This window comes from Pelodiscus sinensis, chromosome 1 (genome assembly GCF_052426305.1).
Source record: "Pelodiscus sinensis isolate ZL-2025 chromosome 1, ASM5242630v1, whole genome shotgun sequence".
NCBI classification, from domain to species: Eukaryota; Metazoa; Chordata; order Testudines; family Trionychidae; genus Pelodiscus; species Pelodiscus sinensis.
Window position 1 is genome coordinate 231,994,439 of NC_143052.1, and position 21,724 is coordinate 232,016,162.

A 21,724-nucleotide genomic window follows, 5' to 3' on the forward strand; every position below is an offset into this window, starting at 1 on the left:
ACACTGATCCTGTGATCCACTGACATCCTTTCCATGATGCAGCCCATCCTTTGAGAAGCATTGACCTAGATATGTTGATAGAGTGTGAGTTGCTACATTAAAAAAAAGAATTAGACAACAGAATTTTGGAGAAAGAATATGGCTAAAAATGGGCATGCTCCAGTAAGATCCAGATACTATATCTGTGTTTTTCATATGCTCTTAGGCTGGATACATCAAGGTCTACTTTATCAGTCGTGGAATGGTGGCTACACTTGTAGGCTGAGACCCTGGGTGAAATAAAATGCGAGATTCTGGCAGAATCCAGGTATGTCAAATCTGTATTGTTGTGTCACTTTAAACCAGACTATACATAAAATCATAAAATCACAGAACTGAAAGGAACCTCGAGAGGTCATTAAGTACAGTTGCCTGCACTCATGGCAGGACCAAGCACCATGTAGACCTTCCTTGACAGGTGTTGGTCTAATGTGTTCTTAAACATCTCCAGTATGGAGATTCCACAAGCTCCCTTGGCAATTTATTCCACCCTAGCAAACAATTTTTCTTAAACTTCCATTGGCAATTGAAGCCCATTTCTTCTTGTCCTATCATCAGAGGTTAAGGAGAATATTTTTCTCCCTCCTCCTTGTAACACCCTTTTAGGTACTTGAAAACTGTTATCATGTCCCCTCTCAGGCTATGTCTAGACTACGGGGGTATTCCGGGATACTGGAGGTATCCTGGAATAACTCTGCTGCATCCAGGGAACACGTCTGCTCTTCTAGGTTTTTTTTTTTTTTTTTTTTTTTTTTTAAGGAAGAGCAGACATGCTATTTCGGAAGCTCTGTCTTCCGCATGCCACAAGGAAGAAGGGCTCTTCCAAAAAAGGAGGATTTTCTGAAATTTGGCCCAGTGTAGACAGGCCAAATTTCAGAAACGCCTCTTCCTACAAAACTATCTGAAAAAGGTACGCAAATTGTGGAGTGCAATTTTCGTACCTTTTTCCCGATGAAGCATTGTAATCTAGACATAGCCTCAGTTTTCTCTTTTCCAGATTAAACAAATCCAGTTCTTCAGTGTTCCCTCATAGGTCATATTTTCTAGACCTTTAATCATTTTTGTTGTTCTCCTTTGGACTTTTTTCAGTGTGTCTACATCTTTGCTGAAATGTGACACCCAGAACTGGAAACAATACTCCAGATGAGGCCTAATTAGTGTGTAGTGGAGAAGAATAATTGATTGATTTACACCACTTCTGCTAATGCATCCCAGAATGATGGTTCCTTTTTTTTGCACAGGGTCACACTGCTGACTCATTTTTTAGCTTGTAGTCCACTATAACACCCAGATCCTTTTCTTCAGTACTCCTTTTTTGCCTCAGGATACACAAAGATCTGTAATTTTTTTATATAGATGGAACAGCTAGCTGTGTTCTATATTGGAATTTGGGGGTGAGTAGAGAAACTGGCAAATTCCAGCACATTATATATTTTGGATCAGGATTTTTGTAGCAGTGTGGTGCTGCATTATGAAGAAATCCAAGATCTTTGGTGCAATGAAAGGGGCTGGACTTGTTCCAAATATCTTCTCTATGTAGGCAGTGCAGGGATATTTTGACACATACAAATGGCTGGATGTATTCTTTATGTATGAAGTGGAAGTACTGGGGCTTTGTTCTGTTTTTTTGCAACACTGTTCCATGGGAGATTTTTGTGGCATATGTGTTCCCTACATAGCCAGTAGAATTTGGGGGCTTGAGGGCAAAGATTAGCAGTCTCAGAGTTTTTGAAGCATGCCAATGCTAAAATGTGCCAGATTCCATGATTTTTTGGTGCAGTCTAAGTATCAGAGAATCTTTTTTGTTCAGGTAGTACGTGGGGAGCTGGATGCAAAAATCAGTAGCATACAGTAAGACAGATTTTACTTATTTCTAAAAAGCATCAACTTGAAATGATAGCATCAAGAATGTGCAAAACTTGAATATATACAAATATTTCCCTTGGGCTGTTGAAAGGGCTGTACAGTATTTTGACATGTGGCGCAAAATATATCCAAAGTATCCAGACTGTTGGTTTGTGCAATATTCTTTCTTCCTTGCCCCGCACATTCTACAATTCTGTACAAAGGAGAAATGTCTTAAGCATCCGATCACAAGTAACCCTGATTACCAGCCTACAGAGAGCTTGATGAAGTACAGAAAATCCATCACTGACTGATGCTTTCCCTGTGTAAAATCGGATTTTTGTATTTTGCTAATCCCTGGTTACAATCTGTGTCCTGCTCTTTGTGATCCGCCCTGCAATCAGAATCCAGTCTGCCCAGATGCAACCTGGGACATTAAAATATCCTGGATGTTGGAAAACAGTAATTTATTAGCCTAATCTTAGGAAAAGAAGGGGAGGTGATTTTGGGGCACATTTTTTTTGATCCTTCTAAGGTTTCTGCTATTTCCGGAGGTTGAGGAGTGCAAGCTACCTTCAGCGGCAAAGCTGAGACGTGGAAGTGGCCCCAAGCTGACACCCTGGAGAGTCTGCTTGGGACTGTTTTATTTCTCCTGGGATCAGGGAGAGTTTCTAGGAGATGCTCCCATACATCCCCTGGATCTTTTTCTTGGCAGTGTTGAAGGCGAAAGGCGAGCTGCCCTTCATTGCAGAAAACAATGCAGCTATGATGGTGAACTGGTAAGGAAACATGTCTTTGTTCTTTAATGGGAGGCAGCTTGTTTTCTCCATGAGGCTCTTTGCTGCTAGGGTAGCAACTGTGATTATTTCAACATGCATATCCTGGCTGCTGAGTCTTTTGGTTTATTTAGCAACTGCTTTATGGATATGGAAGGGCTTGAGAACGGTTAGAACTTGCAGGCAAGTGAAGGATAACTTTGGTTTGCGATTGCCTTGCACTATGCAGAGGAAGATTGCTCTTCTTCTGGGATTGTTTGGGGAGTAAATAGTAAGCCTAGCTGGACTCAAGATGAGTCCCACCTTCCACAGGGCTATTTGTTTGTTTGTCTAATTTTGAATAGAGAACTTCTCATTCCTTAAACCACCCTACCAACTTTTCTGGGGGGAGGGGGAGGGAGAGGACTGTGCGCACACTGAAGTGTCCTAAATATCCCTTCCATGGAGAGAAACAGGTTACCAGTCTGGTTTACACCTTCTCCTCGGGGTCTCAAATTAGACCTCAGAGCCTGTCGTTTTTAGCCAATGAAAGGAGGTGCCAGGTCCTCACAATAAACACACCTTGGTGCTTTACTAGTGTTCCTTTCTGCCCAGCTCACTGCTCAAATCTGTATTCTAAAAGTTCCCTGTGAATAAAGCCACGCGTGTGGGGAGAACTGGTTTTGTTTAAAGGCAGGATACTTTCAGTTCCAATCATAGGAGCCCTTCTACTCTACTCCATTAATTCCCTCAAGACAAGTGTATTATATAACCTATTAAAGCCTCTGTGCTGCAGAACCCAAGTAACTGTCAGGGCTGGTCGGAATTCACCCTCCCAGGTGCCCCCCCTCCTCTTCCATCAGAGCACAGGGCTGCCCTGACATGGAAGCCTTAAACAGGAGGTGGGGGAGAGAAGGGAGGGGGCTCACGTGGGTGGCTGGGCTGGGATTAAAGCTTCTTTGCCTCTCTAATGCTGCCACATCTGGCGCCTCCACTTCCAGTTACGGAGGAAATGGGAATCCTTGGGGTTAGCACCTCCTCTCCGGCCACGTGGAGTCCCCGACACGCTGCAAAGCCCAACAACAGCTGCCACCTTCCCTCTTCCCCTCCCCCAAATGCTTTCATCAAGTGAATCACTATAAACCTAGGGATTGGTGCACAGCTCACGGATAGGCAGTGTTTATCTCCCAGGGCTGTTCCTCCAGCAGGGAAATAAGCCAACAATAATGCTAGGATATCAGCAAATACAGTAGGGCCTCAGAGTGAGGAACACCTCCAGAGCAGAAGTTGTTTGTAACTTGGAAGTGTTCTTAACCCTGAACAAAATGTTATGGTTGTTCTTTCAAATGTTTGCAAGGGTAAATTGACTTAAGATAGCTTTGAAACACTACTACACAGGAAAAAAATGTTGCTTTCCTTTATATGTTTAGTAGTTTATGTTTAGCATGGTACTGTGCTGTATTTGTTGTTTGTTTGATTGTTTGTTTGGTTGGTTTTGGCCTGTATTGCTGCCTGATGGCATAGAACCAATTCCAAATGAGGTGTGTGGTTAACTGGTCAGGTTGTAGGTCTGGTGCTCGTAACCCTCAGGTGCTACTGTGCAGTTGCCTAGTGCTGATATGCATCTCCCTATTGCCCCCATCAAAGAGCCAGGAGTCTGTAAGCATCTCCCCACTGAACCTCATTTTCCCCTGAGCAACTGTGTGGTGGAAAGATGCATTTTACCACACCTGTACTGGTACTGATGTTTTCAGTTCCTACAGTCTGGCCCATCAGATGATACTGGTTAAGTCGTGACCCATCTTCTGCAACAACCACAGATGTAGTGGTGCTATTAGTCCAGACATAGACCACTTCAGAATTGGGATAAGCATCTGTTAATAGAAATAAAGATGAGAAGTCAAAACAGAGATTAATTTCCTAGTGGACTCTTAAATTATATAGTTTTGGGAAGAGGAGGGGGTAAAAGAGAGGAGTGACAGTGGGTAAGAGAAACAAATAAAGATGATATAACAATGTTCCCATATGTCCAGCTTTCAAAGTATTAGGTTGAAGCCTACTCGTATAACAGATGTGTGGGATGGTGTGTAAAGGGGATGGAACAGTGGAGTTACAAATATAATCCTTTAGGGCCATTTGATTTAGGAGAGATTTTTCACTGGAAGAGTGAAATGTGCAGGAACTGGTGTGGGAGTGTGCAGGCTGGTGTATATGCCTGAGAGGGGTTGGTGAGTGTGTACACGGGAGGTGGGAGGCTGATGTTTCTGTATGTGTGTGTGTAGAAGGTTGCTCTGTGTGTGTGTGTGTGTGTGTGTGTGTGTGTGTGTGTGTGTGTGTGTATTTGATATGATTTCTCTGTGCCTCTATGTTCTTTTGGAGGTCCCGGGAATCAAAGAGAATGGTAGAGTTGCCAACTACATTAATTTATTGTGAGTCTCACCATATTTTGTATTTTTTTTCAAGCCCCAGCACCTGGATCATATTACTATACAAGAACTTCAGATTTCACATTTAAATAAAAGTTTCAAGCCTTTGTGGTTGTAAAGGAAAGCTTGAAAACAACATCAGTAAAGTCTTAAAAAGCAGGAGATTTTTAAACAAAGACTGACTTTTAAGAAAATCTTATTATTTTGGACTTAAGTGTCTTACAATTTTTGAATGCTTGGGGGTGGCAATGGGGTTGCAATGAACCACAGACCATTTTACTAAATTATCTGGAAAAACTATTGACCAGGGCCCCAATTTCCTTGCAAAGAGAATGCAAATTGCAGGTGTGATGGACAAAAAAATGCTTGGTAATAATGTAAGAATATTTATATGAAACTTAATATAAACACAGATTCATGTTGGACTAGAGAAATGTTTATTATAGTGTCACCTTCAGTAGGGTCTGTGCAGGGTTGCAGCACAATAGCTGGATATTTTAAGACTATTCAGGCACATACTTGAACATAGGTCCCAGAACTAGGAGTGTGGGGAATGGAAAGGGAGGTGCTGCAGCACCCCCCTCATTTGATGTGGTTTCCATTATACACTGGATTTCCAGTTTGGTTCAGTGGCTCTCAGCACCCCCCACTATAAAAATTGTTCCAGCACCCTTGCACTTGAAAGATAACGGGCAAATTGTTAGCTAGCACTAAGGGTTCTCTATTCTGTTTTCAATAAGTTGTAAACCTGTTTTTTCTAAAGCTGGTAGCCTGTCTTTGAAAGCAGGAGCCCAGAGAAGGACTTAGGGATCATTGCTAAGGCTAAGATTTTATCATCCTATTTTCAGTAAAAGTCACAGACTGCTCACGGGCAACAAAGAAAAATGTATGAAGCCCACCACTTGTCCTCAACTGTTACTAAAAATGTATGTGGTAAAATGAAGAGCACCTGATCCCTACCCTGCTCTTGGTGTCCCTGGCTTGGAACCCCCACTGCCTGCAGTAGTTCAGAGCTGCTGGGTCCTCTGCTACCCACAGCAGCTGAGAGTTGTGGGGCACCCCCACAGCTTGCAGTGGCTGGGAGCTATAGCACAGAGGGGCAGTGGGGTCCCATAGGCTCTGAGCCACTGCAGGCAGAGGGGAGACCTTGGGAGGGAACGCCACTCCAAGCATCTGAGGGCTAAAGTAATGGAGGTCTCTGGAAGTGAGGGATTCCATGACTTCTGTGACCTCTGCAACAAAATGATAGTCTTAATCATTGTTCAAAATCTCTCAAACAAGAGTGCTCAGTGAAATCATGTCGCAAAAAGGGCTCATAATCCTTGGCTGTATAAAAAGGGGAATACCAGACAGAAGTAGGGAAGAAATACTGTCTCACATGCAGCATTGCTGAGACTGCTACTGGAATACTGTATCCCATTCTAGAGACCATTCTTCAAGAATATGGGCTAGGAGCTTGCTCCATCCACTCTACTCATCTACTTCCTTTTGGGGGAGGCATGTAGCCTCATTGACCGAACATTGGCCCAGGACTGAGAACACTGGGTTCTATTTCCAGATTTGTCACTGGCCTTCAGGATGACCTTGTGGAAGTCACTTCACCTCACCTCAGTTTCCTCATCTGCAAATACCTAAAATGGTGTTACAAGGAGGAGGGAGAAAATTTGTTCTCCTTGGCCTCTGATGATAGAACAAGAAGCAATGGGCTTAAGTTGCAGCAAGGGAGGTTTAGGTTGGACATTAGGAAAAAATTCCTAACTTGGGGTGGTTAAACACTTGATTAAATTGCCTAGGGAGGTGGTGGAATTTCCATCACTGGAGATATTTAAAAGCAAGTTGGATAGACATCTATCAGGATGATCTAGACAGTGCTTGGTCCTGCTGTGTGATGACCTCTCAAGGTCCCTTCCAGTTCTAGTATTATATGATTCTGTGGTGAATATAGTGACCTCCATTGTGAAGTGTCTGGAGATCTACAGATGGAAAAAGCCCTATATAAAAGCAAGGTGTTTTATTAATTATCATTTTTGTTGTTGTTGTTGTTGAAATAATAAAGGGTTCAAAGAAAGGCCACAAGAATGGCCCAAGGCATCTGATGTGAGGCTTAAGGAGCTTGAACTTACTGAAGACAAGGTTGAAAAGTGTCTTGGTCGCTGTGTACAGATACTGATCCATGGAAAGTGATCTGAAAGTAGGGGATTTTCAACTTCTCTGAGAAGGGCATAACAAGATTATGTCTGGAAGTTAAAATTAGAAAAAAATCAACCTTGAAATAACACACGATTTCTTAGAGGAGAGGGTAATTAAAGTCAGCAACAGATTACCAGGGGAGGGGCTGGACTCACCATCACTTGGAGTGTTTAAGACATGACATATACCTTAATACAAACTTTCAGCTTGTTTCTGGAAGACGTTCTGCAGCCTCTGTCAGTGGGAGGCAGGGGGAAGTTCAGGCTGGCAGATCAAGGTAGTCCCTTGTGTCTTTGGAAGCTGTAATTCTATAGTTTCTCCCTTCCTTCATGGAGGAGGGGAAGAATAGGAACATCTCTGTTGCCCTTGATATACTCATAATGCTTGCAGCTTTGTACAAAGTCAATGACTATAAGCAAGTCTCATGTTTCAGGGCTTCAAGGGTCAGGAAGGAATTCCCTCCTCCCTCCTCACCCTATCCCAGTGCACAGTTGACCAGATGCATTCTGGGTTTGTTTGGGTTTTTTTCTGCCTTCCTCTGAAGCATCAGGGATTGGCCACAGATGGAAACAGGAAACCAAACGGCGTAGATGAATGCTCTGAGGTGGTACAAAGAATCTTCCTTCTGAGGTGCCAGACTCACATGACTTGCTCACATGTCCAAGGTTAAACTCCTCATCAGATTTGGATCAGAAAGGAATTTTCCTACATGTCAGATTGGTGGGAGATGTTGGCACATTTTGCCTTCCTTTGCAGCATGGGGCATGGTTTATCTGCTGGGATAAACTAGACATAGAACACCTAGTCAATTCGCTCCCACTGTAGGGGCCTTGCGCATTGGTGGCATATTGGTCACTCCTGTTCTCTGTCTCTGGCACACAGCACTAAACTCTGAACTCAATATAGCTGAAATAGAAAGGCTTGTGATATACAAGACGTCAGACTACATGATGTAATGGTGGCCTTAAACTGTGAAAGTATGAGATCAAAAAGGGCACTGAAGAGTTAAAAAAGCAGTCTCTGGAGAAGAAAGAGGGTCAGTTGTCAAAAGCATCTCAACTGACACAGACAGAGCTTCTGTGGAGGGAATCTGAAGGAGCTGGCAACTCTTATGGAAAGGCTGGCATGCTACAGACTCCTTTAAGCCTTAAGGCAACTGTCTGGTTACTGGTTACCACTGCCATTGCTTCTGGAGAGGACAGAATTGTTGGGCCTGCTGAGGTAATCACAGATGATGTATATCAGTCTGCAGCTTGGGACAGCACTAAGATTGGGGGGGGGGATCATATGATTCCATCCCAACAGAAATTATTCCTCCAGGTCTCGGACCTGAGCTCTTTTGCAAAAAGGCATTCTTCCTCATAGAATGAGGAATACCTATGCCAGAAAAACCCTCTGTTCTTTCGATATTTTTTCACAAAAACATGCTTGAGGTGTGGACGCTCCACAAGTTTTTTTCCAAAAACGGCCGTTTTTCTGAAAAAACTCTGTGGGGTAGACATAGCCTCAAAATACATTCAACCAAAACTGACAGTCCTATTCAGGAGCCCACTTCCTGAGCCCAGAAGTGCTGTTATTCAAGGAAGTGTGATGGCAGATCAGCTGAAGTTGTATGGAAAAGTCTTATGTTCTTAAATACAGAGATGCTTGCTCTTCAGTGCAAAGCAGCAAAGAGGAAGCTGATGTATGCTGGAGACATTCCAGGCTCTAAAAAGCTTTGTTAATATATTGCCACCAAACTGAATAAAGATTTGTGTGATTTTCTGACCTCCAGAGAAATCACTCCCCTCTAGAAATACTGCTAAGTCATCCCTTTTATGGATGATTTTACCCCAGAGCTCATAAAAAATATGAGGATCGATCTTTTTCTTTTTCTTTGCAATACCCCAAATTACAGGAAGTGTCAAGGGCCTTTTTTGCTTCTTCTTCTTTTAGTAAAAAAGACTAGGGGAGTTTATCTCACTATCTCCTCCCTACAGGATTTTTATTCCCCTATTTGAGGTTATACACTGTGTTCTAAAAATACAAACCAAAAAGTGAAATCCTTGCCAGCTGCATGGAAACTTTTTAAAGACCCAGTAATAGAGGTTCAACTTCAATTTATACCCCAAATTAAAAAAAAAAACATAGAGAGCCAAAAAAAGTGCCAATGTTGCTAAAAAGCAAAGTAAAAGAAGCAGCAGAGTTAAATCCTAATGAGGAAAATAGAAATAAGCATTAACTCTGGCAAGTGAAGTATAAAAATATAATTAGGAAGGCTAAAAAAGGAATTTTAAGAGCAGCTTGCAAAAGACTTAAAAAATAATAGCAACCTCCCCCCCCCCCCCCCCCCACAAACCTTTAAGTACATGAGAAGCATAAAGCCTACTAATCAACCAGTGGGGGGAAGCACTTAAGGATGATAGCAAAAACTAAATGATTTTTTTGGCATTGGTCTTCATGGCTCAGGATGTGAGGGAGATTCCCAAACCTATCCTATTCTTTTTAGATGACAAATCTGAGGAATTGTTCCGGACTGAGGTGTCATTAGAGGAGGTTTTGGAACAAATTGGTAAATTAACCTGTAACATGTCACAAGAACTAAATGGTATTCTCCCAAAAGTTCTGAAGGAACTCAAATGTGAAATTGCAAAATGGCTAACTATGATTTGTAAACGGTAACATATCATCTAAATCAGCTTTTGTACCAATGACTGGAGGATAGCTAATCCAATGCTAATTTTTAAAAAAGGGGCTCCAGATGTGATCTCCATAATTACAGGCTAGTAAATCTGACTTCAGTACTCAGGAAACTGGTTGAAACTAGTAAAGAAAAGAATCGTTAGACACACATATGAACATAATTTGTTGAGGAAGAGTCAACATGGTTTTTGTAAAGGGAAATCACACCTCACCGATCTACTAGAATTCTTTGAGGGGGTCAACAAACATGTGGACAAAGGAAAATCCAGTGAAGAATGTGTACTTAGATTTTTTTCAGAATGACTTTGACAAGGTTCCTCACCAAAGAACCTTAAGTAAAGTAACCTGTCATGGGATAAGAGGGAAAGTAATTTCGTGGATTGATAACGGTTAAAAGATAGGAAACAAAAGATAGGAATAAATGGTCAGTTTTCAGAATGGAGAGAGGTAAATAAAGGTGTCTTCCAGGGATCTGTTCTGGGACAAGTCCTATTCTACACCTTCATAAATGACCTGGAGAAAGGGATAAAGAGTGAGGTGGCAAAATTTGCAAATCATACAAAATTACTCCAGATAGTTAAGTCCAAAGCAGACTACGGAGAGCTTCAAAAGGAATCTCACAAAGCTGGGTGACTGAGCAACAAAATGGCAGATGAAATTCAGTGTTGATAAATGCAAAGATATGCTCATTGGTAAATATAATCCCATTTATATATATAAAATTATACGGCATAATTTAACTCTTATAACTCAAGAAGGAGATCATGGAGTCTTTGTGGATAGTTCTCTGAAAACATCCATTCAAAGTGCACTGGTATTCAAAAAAGCTAACAGAATGTTGGGAAACATTAAGAAAGGAATAGATAATAAGATAAGAAATATGTTATTACCGCTATATAAATTCATGGTATGCCTTCATCTTGAATAGTGCATGCAGATGTGGTTGCCTCATCTCAGAAAAGATATATTGTAAGTGGAAAAGGTACAGAAAAGGACAACACAATTATAAGGGATATGGTACAGCTTTCATATGAGAAGAGATTAAAAAGATTGGGATTTTTCAGCTTGGAAAAGAGACATTGCAGGGGGCAGGGCTGGCTTTAGGAAGTGCGGAGCCCAACTCAAACAATTTTGACGGGGCCCCGCAGCAATTTTGGTTGAGAAAAAAAAACAGCACACAAAAAATCCCCTGCCAACAAGCACACCCCCCCCCCTCCCACGGCACAGGAAAATCCTGCACTAAACTCACACCTCCTGCAGCGCAGGCAGCCAACACACTCCTCCTCCAGGGCCAATGGTCCCTCCTGCAGTGTACCCGCCCAGCACACTTCCGGGTTCAAGTCGCGGGGCCCCTTTAGGCGCGGTGCCCGATTCGGGGGAATCGAGTGAATTTGCCTAAAGCTGGCCGTGGCTGGGAGGATATTATAGAGGTCTATAAAATCATGACTGGTGTGAAGAAAATAAATAAGGAAGTGTTTACTCCTCATAACACATGAAATAGTAGTCACCAAATGTAATGAAGAGGCAGAAGATTTAAAAAAAAACAACAAGTATTTCTTCATACAACATGCAGCCAACCTGTAGACCCTTTGCCAGAGGATGTTGTGAAGACCCAAGGCTATAACAGGGTTAAAAAAAGAACTAGATAAATTCATGGAGGATAAATTCATCAACGGCTAATAGCCAGGATGGGTAGGAATGGTGTCCCTAGCCTCTGTTTGCCAGAAGCTGGGACTAGACAACAGGCGATGGATTACTTGATGGTTACCTGTTCTGTTCTTTCTCTCTGTGGCACTTGGCATTGTTCTTTGTTGGAAGGCAGGATATTGGGCTAGATGGATCTTTTGTCTGACCTAGTATGGCTGATCTTATGTTCTTTTGTTCTTATATAGATGCAGTGACTTCCTGAATATGTATATAGTCTATAAGAAATAGCTCTGAGACGTGTGAAATGTCCATGTATACAAATGGGGTGTCAACATTGTTGATTATATCACTTTGGGTAATTTTAGAAGACACATTTTGTTAATATATGCTTGACCCACAATCACAAACTTCCTCCGTCTGTTGTTCAAGCATCCTCCTTGACAATTTATGCAATGCAGTTATGCAGTGTCAGATTGAAATTTGTGGTGTGGGGGTAGTCTCAGATAAAATCAATGTAATATGAAGATAAAGCAGGCTATAATATACCAGTTATCATAATGAACGCCACAACAATCTGTTTTTCTATTTAAAATAACGTTCCGTAAGGTTTCCAATCTGCCCTGCCGAAGTGCTTAAACAGGAAGTTAAAACAACCTTGTGTGTAGCTACGAGAAAGGCTTTCCATTTGACAGATAAAACAAATGCTAGATCTCGGTTCAGTCTTTTCCATGCTTCACCCCCTACCTCCAGGAAAAAGGTTTCTAGTAAAGTAAGGGAGGCAATTTTTAATGGGTGGATATCACTGATGGTGAAGTGGGAGAGAGGCTGGGAAACTTGAGGGTTGTGTATTTGATCTGCAGACAAAATGTGGCACATGTGGTGGTGTGATTCAAAGCCAATAAACCACTTGTCTTTTAAAATATACATCATATATCTTAATTTAGGATATATTATTTCTCTCAGAACTCAGATGATTACTTTGCTATTCTTTATCAGTATATTTCTGATTGCCTAAAGGAGGAAACCCTTTTGACTCCTTCTCTCGCCTCCTCTAAGCACACACTGCCAGCAGAAAAAGAAAGACGGTAAAGTTGGTACAATTATATAAAAATATAGACGTGTCTGAAACTCTTCAAAGCTTAAAAAATGAGTGAGTGCTAACTGATGGCTGCTTTCAATGAGCAGTTTATAAAAAGCTTGAGGAATTCTGATTATCTACCAAAATGATGATGTGAAATAATGTTTGCTAGACTCCTGGCCAATGAGCCATATGACGTAATTTTTCAAAATCAACAAACACTCTAAGGGTATGTCTACACTACCCTCCTAGTTCGAACTAGGAGGGTAATGTAGGCATACCGCACTTGCAAATGAAGCCCGGGATTTGAATTTCCCGGGCTTCATTTGCATAAGCGGGGAGCCGCCATTTTTAAAACCCCGCTGGTTCGAACCCCGTGCAGTGCGGCTACACGGGGCACGAACTAGGTAGTTCGAACTAGGCTTCCTAGTTCGAACTACCGTTACTCCTCATTTGCCCACTGCCTGATAGAGCAACCAACCAGGGCTGCTGAAGGAAGCAGGCAGAACTTTCTCCTCATCCCCTCAGCAGGCCCATGCCATTGTCACAGGAAGTGATGCAGGAGGAGAGCTGAGAAGCCCACTTACCCAGGGCCACTCCATACCCCCCTGCAGGACTTGGCCTAGGGGAGGATTGGTGGAGGGGGATTGAAGAGCACTGAGAGCTGCCTCCAAGGCCAGCCTAGAAGAGGGAGAGAGGATCCTGGCAGAGCCCTCCTCCCAGCCTGTGGGAGAGAGGGTTGAAGAGCCCAGGAAGAGCAGAGATGAGAGAGGGGCCGAACTGATATGGGGTCAGACTTGATGGGGGATGTGGGCAGATATGGGGGTGGAATAATGGGCAGATCTGATGTGCAAAAAGAACTGATGAAGAGGCTGGGGAAGTAGAATTTTTTTGGAGTCTGGGGTGGAGGTTTGAGGGGCAGAATGATTTGCCTGGCAAGGGTTAGGCAGATGCGGGGGTGGAAGCGTGTGGAGTAAAATTACATTCCCCAATGCATTTGGGAATGATGGCAATACTAATAGTCAGAAACTCACACTGGGGAGGATTATGGGGAGTTCAAAAAACAAATAGACCCCAAATGCCCAACATAATCCTTTTTACATAGTCTTATGATTTTTTAAGTCTGACTGATGATTCGGGGAGGGGCTAACTCGTGATTTTTGAACTTCTGAGGTTTGTGAATCCTGGCCTAAGAAAACATGAGAAAGAGTCTGTAACAAGACAAACCACTAGCCTGTAAAGACGTAAATATCCCTGCTATCATATAACTGGGTGTAGAAGGAATCTATCTATATATTTTAGTAATGTCTGTCTGTCTATCTCTGAGCCTGTTTGTCCAAGAACTCCTCCTAAATGGTAATAGCTAGAACCACCATCCTCTTATCCTAACTTAAAGCAAGGTCAGGGTTTCGTTGTGCCAAGGAAACAGAAAGTGCTAGGAATGAGTCTGTTTTCCATAACATGGAAAGGGAGGAGCACAGAGAGGAGGGACATGATACTTAGAGTGGCCACTGAGGCCAGTGAGCACAAGGGAGAGCTATATGAGAAGCAGCAACTGGGGGCAACCACACCACCAAGAGAGAGGCCGACAGGGTTGGGGTTCTGCTATCTTGCCTGCCACCAGACCAGGAAAGTAGCTGTCCTGCCCCCAAGTCCCTCCCTGTCTGGCCCTTGACCACAGCACCAGAAGTGGGGAGAGAGAAAAGGCCTCTTGTGGCTGGAGGGGCTAGGAGGAGATTGAAGGCCCCTGGCAGCTGGGGAAGTTGCAGGGGAGTAAAAGTTCCGGTCAGAAGAGGGGGCAAAAGATAGGACTCTCCACCCTGAGCCACTCCTCACTCCCAACACATACACCCATGACTCCCTTCCCTGACTTATGCATCCCCCACACTGCCAGCTCCCTGCCCAGAAGGACCCAGCAATGCCAGGTAATTCTTCATATATGGACCCAGGTTGCAATAGGACAGTACCTGTAAGAAGTGTAAAGTGACTTTCACCGCTGACAGGGGTAGGGTTGCCAGCTTTCTAATCACAGAAAACCAAGCACATTGACCCCATCCCCTGACCTGCCGCTTCCTCGAACCCCCATCCCTGCCCCAACCCTTCTTTGAGGCCTTACTCATTCCATCCGGACTCTCTTGGTTGCTCACTCTCTCCACCCTTATTCACTCATTTTCACTGGGCTGGGACAGGGGTTTGGATGCAGGGTGGGAGGGGTTGAGGCTGGGGGTGCAGACTTCGGGGTGGGACCAGAAATCAGGGATTCAGGATGTGGGAGGAAGCTCCAGGCTGAGGCAGGGGAGCGAGGATGCAGAAGGAGGTGCATTCACTGGCTGGGGATGCCTGCTCTGGGGTAAGATGAGGGATGAGGGAATAGGGTGCAACAGGGGGCTCCAGCCTGTGGCATGGTGCTGGGTTGCAGAGAAGGCTTGGGATGTAGGGACTAGGTGGTGCTTACTCCAAGTGGCTCCCAGGAGCAGTGACATGTCCCTAGGCAAAAAAGCCAGGGAGCTCTGCACACAGGCAATCCCCCCACCCCGCTCCCATTGGCCACGGTTCCCCGCCAATTGAAGCTTCGGAGCAGGCACTCAGGGATGAGGTAGTGTGAAGAGCTCCCATGACAACCCCTATACTTAGAAGCTGGAGGGACATTCCAGCCACTTCCAGGAGCAACACAGAGCCAGGGAGGGAGCCTGACAACCCTGCACCAACCAGATCTTGAATGGCCTGGTCAGTGGTGCTGAGCAGCACTGATGGAGGATGCTTTTCATCCAGGTGTTCTAGTCAAAAACTGGGCACCTGGCAACCCCATGGGGGTGTGGCATTTGCTTCACCTTCCATGCAGTTGAAACAGCCCACCACTTTACAATGCCAGCTCCCAAGCATGTTTCTTGGAGCCACTTTCTATGTGCTCTGAGGACTGGGAACTTCTGGTGGGATTGTGTGCTTGCCATGATATTGTTCCTTCTATTCAACTGGAAGCATGATTCCTGCAGTTATAGAAGATGGGACAGGGAAAATAGGCATCAGAGCAGACATGCAGGGTAGCCCTGGCTTATAAGGGATCTCCTAAAATCAGTAGGCTGGACCACCTAAGTGTGTTGGCTGTGGACAAGTATTTTTAACAGAGCCGCCACTTGGAAAATATAGCACTCAAGTCAAAATGTTTAGAGCTTCTTCGCCTCTGCACATAAAATACCCAAATTAGGATGATTTAGATCAAATGTACAAGTCAGTGGGAACTGTGTATGTGTGGATCATTTACAGGATCTGACCTTAAATCACCACCAAATTAAAAGATAATACAGGATGAACCTCCCTAGTCCAGCACTCTCAGAACCTGACCTGCACCGACCCAGAGACTTTGCCAGACCGCAGAAGGTCATTATTGTCTAGCAGCATTACCAACTCTTTCACTGCTTACTAGCTCTTAAAAGACATTCAGGGGTATATTACAGCTAAATAACATCACAGAGCACTGAGAGCCAGGACTGGTGATTATAAACAACCTTTTTGGGACAGCGGGGAACTTGGCCACACCAATGATAAGTTGATATCTGGCTAACTATAATCATGCTGGACCACAGATGTTGCCAGACGAGAGACGTTCAGCCTGTAATTACCTGCATGGCTTACCCAGAACAATTGTATTTGATACCCAGATGATGAGATACAAAACAATTTAAGAAGAATTTTGAATTCTTGAATATATGGAAGACTAAAGGTCTACTGGATCCTGTAGCTGCTGCATTACTAGAATCTATCAAATTCTAAAGTAAGCTGTAAAATATCGCATAAATCTGGACTAAATATGTCCAAAATTACTCTCAGATGACTAATAACTGGTTGAAGAAATAAAGGTGTTCTAAAGAAAGCTATCTTCACACTTATATTTTGTTCATTTTATCTATCTAGCTACATTCTTATACTATCTTTGTCACTACCGTGACACCAGCAGAATGATTAATCTTGGAACTGCTGCTAATCCTTATCAGTAGTAGCCTACTGTCGAGATCCCAGGCCCATGAACTGGTAAAGATAAATTATCAGATTATACAAATGGGATTCTTTTAATTATAAAGGATTTTATCTGTCATGCAATACAAAATATTTGAATTTTGATAACTATTTTTTATGGGATTTGGGGATATATATTTTAAAGGCTGAAATATCTGCCCTATGGAATTGGGCTTCACTTTTTAAAAAATATGGAATTCGAATTGTGCAAACCAAAAATATGTTTCACTTAGACATATATTAAACATGGAGTTAAGGAATTTTGTTAAGGCCAAAAACTAATTAAAATTTAATCAAAAACTCAAGAGACTGATATAACAGAGCTCCTGACCTCTATCAATTTGTGCTTTAAAATGGGTAATGAAACTCCTTTTAATTGATCTGTTTTATGTGTTGCTTATTCATTGTTTCCTAGACTTACTTACTGGAGACTGTTACAATAGAATTGCTGAGTTCCAGGTTTATTGTCTTTTGAAGATTTCTGTGCCAAAAGTATTTGTTTGTATCTGAAAAGATGCTGTTACTAACTGATGAAAACAGATTTAGGTCCAGGAATCAAACTGTGTTCTTTCTAGTTTTGTGTATCAACACTAGTTATAAATAAGGAATCTGTACTTGATAATGACTGTGAAAATGAGGTCAAAATTTAGCTCTGTAATTGGAACTTTTAATTAACAGTTTTGTTGAACATGTGTCAGCCAGAATACAATCCAACTTATAATTCACTAAGCACTAAAAGCATAAAGAAAAGTAGTAAAAAATGTAGTTTCATATAAAAACTAAGTAGATGTGATACTGAATACAGACAGAGCAAATCTGTTGGGGAGAAGCTGCATTGCTTCATATACTTTTCAAAGTAGAATTGTATTTTAACTGGGATGAAAAAAATTGTATCCACATATCTATGGAATGACAGCATAAATCGAAGATTTTTAAACAGTATACTGATTTATAAAACTAATACTTGTATGATGTCTAGATAGTATGGTTACGAGGGACTTACAATAAATAAAACAAGGATTGGAAAGCAATGATACAATGTAATACTGCCAATGCATGAAACAATGGCTCCTGGCCTGTAGCTCATCTAGCGTTCTACTTTGCATGTTATGGGGCAGCTTGGAATGTGCAGTAACTTTCCCTGAGCATGCTGGAGGTTCTGTGAGTAGTAGGCAGGGCTAGCTGTGAGTCAGAACTGTTTTGGGAACTAGGAATAGGAATATTTAGGCACAAAAGTTTACACTTTTGTTTTGTGTAGCAGACTCAAATGCAGTTGCTCTCTTTCTGTATGTCATACAGCTGTGAGACTTTTGAATGCTGGTCAAAACCAGGTCTGAAGCCAATTTGTGTAAATTTTACATCAGACAGTTAAATGTCCAAGGTGCTATATCTCTCAGATATGACTGCCCTCACCTATCAGACATAGAAAATTGAGAAAGGTTTCAAAGGAAGTCTCCACCCAATCCTTCTCAAACCAAACCCTGATTTCTCCTTTTTCCCTTTTGCCTTAAAATGTTTTCCAAATCTTTTTTTTAATTGTTCTTCATGACAAGCCTCATAGACACAGTTCATCTCCAGTAAAGAGATTGCTTACTAAGCAGACAGTATGAGGCTTGCAACCTTTATAAATTTGTTTGTAACAGCAGGTATCTTTGCAGCTCTTTCAAAAGATGCTGACTGTGTTACTGGAAGGCACTTCCAAAAAAAACAAGCCCCATCAAAACATTTAAATTATATGTGATCTTGCCTATTTGGTGGCTGCCTTATCTACAGATGGGACACCAGATGTTCAGCTAGTGTGCTTCAGTGGAATTATATCAATTTATAACAGTGGAGGATCTGACCCAGAGTTTGCCCCAGACATGTCTGTAACCTGGAATTACATATGATTGTAAGCTGCACACAAAAGTTTAAATGTAAGTGATGGAAGAGAGTGCCATTCAGGGTTCATGTGGTACACAGCCTGTGCTCACAATAGTTTCTGCTCAGCTCCCTCTATCCTCCTCCTTATCTCTGCTATAAATCTAGCCGAGATAAATTTATTGGCTTCTAAAACAATGTGAAGTTATGAATTTTCTGAACTAACAAATATGCAGTTGCTCATTAAAAACAGCCATTCTTCTGAGGACTAGAGGGTAACAAAGGTGCTCATTTATAAATGACGCTAGACATAGGTGTCAACTGCATGAGTGAGCCAAGGCTGAAGCACCCATGGAAAAAATGGCAGATTCTGAGCACGCACCAGAAGGCATCCTTTGCCTCACCCCAGCACCTCCTGTCCACTGTGAATCAGCTGTTCCACAACATGTAGGTTATGCTAAGCAGGATTGGGGAGGAGTGAAGGGGAGGGGGTGGAATGGGATTGGGAAAAGGCCATTGTTCTAATGCTTCCCTCTGCAATAAATCCTGAGCATACACAAATAAATTAAAAGCCTTAGGAAAAAGTTAAGGATGTAACCTCCTTCTGCAAGAGCACCTCAGCAGTGACCACATCAGCTGCACTTTTATGGCCAAATGAAAGTCAGTAGTGATATAATCTTGACCTGTTTAGCTCCCAAGGCACAAACCATGAGTTAAAAGAGAATCTTCATTGTGTTGTCAGTATTAGGATCGCTCTGTGAGCAAGTGACTAGATTCACAGCATTAGCTATTCCATTCTACAATACCAGGCAAAAGTTCACATTGCTGGTGTAACTTGGTGTGGGAAGTTAATTAGTATGGAAGTGCAAATGCACACACAGTTATGGAGATACTACACACAGAAAATTGGCTTAACCAGATAATTACATAATATTAACTAGACTTCCATCTTTCCATAATGCAGCAGTTCACACCTTGAAATATTAGGCAAGCATTAACTCACAAATAATAACTACTTCATCTTCAGGACAACCCAGTGATCAAAGTTAAAAGGATTTAATTAACACCAGCAGTAAAATGAGATTTTAGGAGTTAAGTCAGTTGTCTGGGCAGGGGGTTCTGTGGTCTCTGGATTAGACATCTGTCTGTCTGACCAAAGCAGTGGGTTGTAATCCTCATTCTGACACTCATCTGCTGTGTGACTTTGAGAAAAGTCAATTAACTTCTCTCTGCCTCAGCTATTCTAGCTATTTACTTGCTTCCATATGGGTACCTTAAGTGAACTCTGCTTCTAAACTACTACCAAGGCTAGTCAGTGAACAAGATGCAACAACAGTTTACAGTTTTGGGACCTTGCCTCTTTCACTTACTTTTTCTTTGTTTGTTTGTTTGTTTTTACCTCAGTGGATCAGTTTTGCTTTGACAAATTTAGGGAGTGAAGAATCAGTGCCAGGTGTATAATGGAAATCCTCCTTTGAACTCACCCATGAAGGAAGTTAGCTTTTTTTCCATAATATAACAGTTTTAATACAAGAGCAAACTGCTAGGGTCAAATTCCTTGCTGGCATAAACTGATGTGGCTCCCCTGACTTAAATGGAGCTGAGTCTGTTTATGCCTTCATAAAACTTAGTCTCCAGAGTCCTCATGCCAAGGTTTATCCTTGGTCTCCTTTTTTTTTTCCAAATAATCTTGCTCCCAGTGTTCTCTCTGGGTATGTCTACGCTGCAGAGTTTTTCCGGAAAAACAGCCATTTTTCCGGAAAAACTATACTTACGTCCACACTGCAATTGCGTTCTTTTGACAGAAAGTCAAAAGAACTCAGGGATTTTTTTCTGACAGTGGTAAACCTCTTTCTATGAGGAAGAAGCTTTTTTCCAAAAGAGCTCTTTCGGAAAAAGGCGAGTGTGGATGCGGAAGAGAGTTTATTCGAAAGAAGAGGCCTCCAGAAAAAAAGCACAGGTGCACTGATGTCCACTCCATCCATAGTAATCACAACTTAAAGGCGAGATATCATCCATTCAGTGTGGATGCTATGTTTCGAAAAAGCACATGGCTTTTTCATCGCACTTTTGCAGTGTAGACGCTCTCTTCCAGAAAAACTTCTTCCGAAAGATGCCTGCAGTCTAGACATAGCCTGTATGTGGTGTGCTTGTGCAGTCAATCAGGAGAAATTCAAATGCTACCCAGCTGACTAGCAGAGTGCCCACAACTAGGTTTTATGTTGCTATTGGTGGTGCACATTTGCACATGCCTTGGAGAACATAAAATTATTCTGCATGTAGATAGAAAAAATCCACACATAAATGGAAAAGATTAGAGGGAACGTTGTTTGCTACCATGTGACTCTTAAGCGCCCTTACACTTAATATGGCAATGTAGCTGAAGGAGGTTACACATATTCACATAGGGTATGTCTACACAGCAGTGTAATTTCAGAATAACTGGCATTATTCTAAATTATCATAGTCCATACCTATACTACAAGCAGTCATAATGTCAACATAAAAATGAGCTGGAGGACTTCTTACTCTGACTTCTATAGCCCTCATTTTAGGAGGAGGAAGGGAAGTCAGAGGAAGAGTGCTCTAACTCAGACTTCCTTCCGTGAAGATATCACCAAAAGCTGAAATAAGCTATTTTGACTTCAGCTACGCAATTGACGTAGCTCAAGTTGTGTAGCTTATTTCGGCTTTAGCCCTGCTGTGTAGATGTGCTCATAGGGTACGTCTACACTGCAATGCTATTGTGGGATACCAAAGGTATCCCGCAATAACTACTTTGTGTCTTTTGAACGTGTCTGCTCTTGCAAAATATGATGGATGTGGTGTTACAGCATCCCTGTAAACCTCATTACACGAGGGATAAGGAATGTCTCAAAACAGTGTTTTATTTTGAAATTTGGTGCTGTGTAGATGCATCAAGTTTTGAAATAGCCTATTTTGAAAAGGAATTGAAATAAGATACTCAATTTGCATAGTGCAAATTCTGTATCTTATTTCGAGCTAAGGGTGCAGTGTAGATGCACCCATACAGTGCTTTTTCTGGAATTGCACCAGCTGCACTGTACACTGGAGCCTGTTATCTCTGAGCAGGTACTTTTGTATTAAAGTTGAGGCCAGCTACAATCTAATTCATTTAATTCATTAGATGCTGCCTTTCACCTCCTAGCCTGGTGCCAATGTGACCT

At 42.3% G+C, this 21,724-nt stretch overlaps 1 protein-coding gene across 1 annotated transcript in view; it reads right to left on the reverse strand.

The window, feature by feature from the left end:
• Positions 1 to 21,724, reverse strand: part of GABRA5 (gamma-aminobutyric acid type A receptor subunit alpha5) — a 93,256-nt gene that overhangs the window by 14,795 nt on the left and 56,737 nt on the right. Inside the window, exon 6 of the mRNA XM_075916457.2 lies at positions 4,370 to 4,513. Coding sequence (XP_075772572.1) covers positions 4,370 to 4,513 — 144 coding nt within the window. The remainder of the gene's footprint in view (positions 1 to 4,369; positions 4,514 to 21,724) is intronic.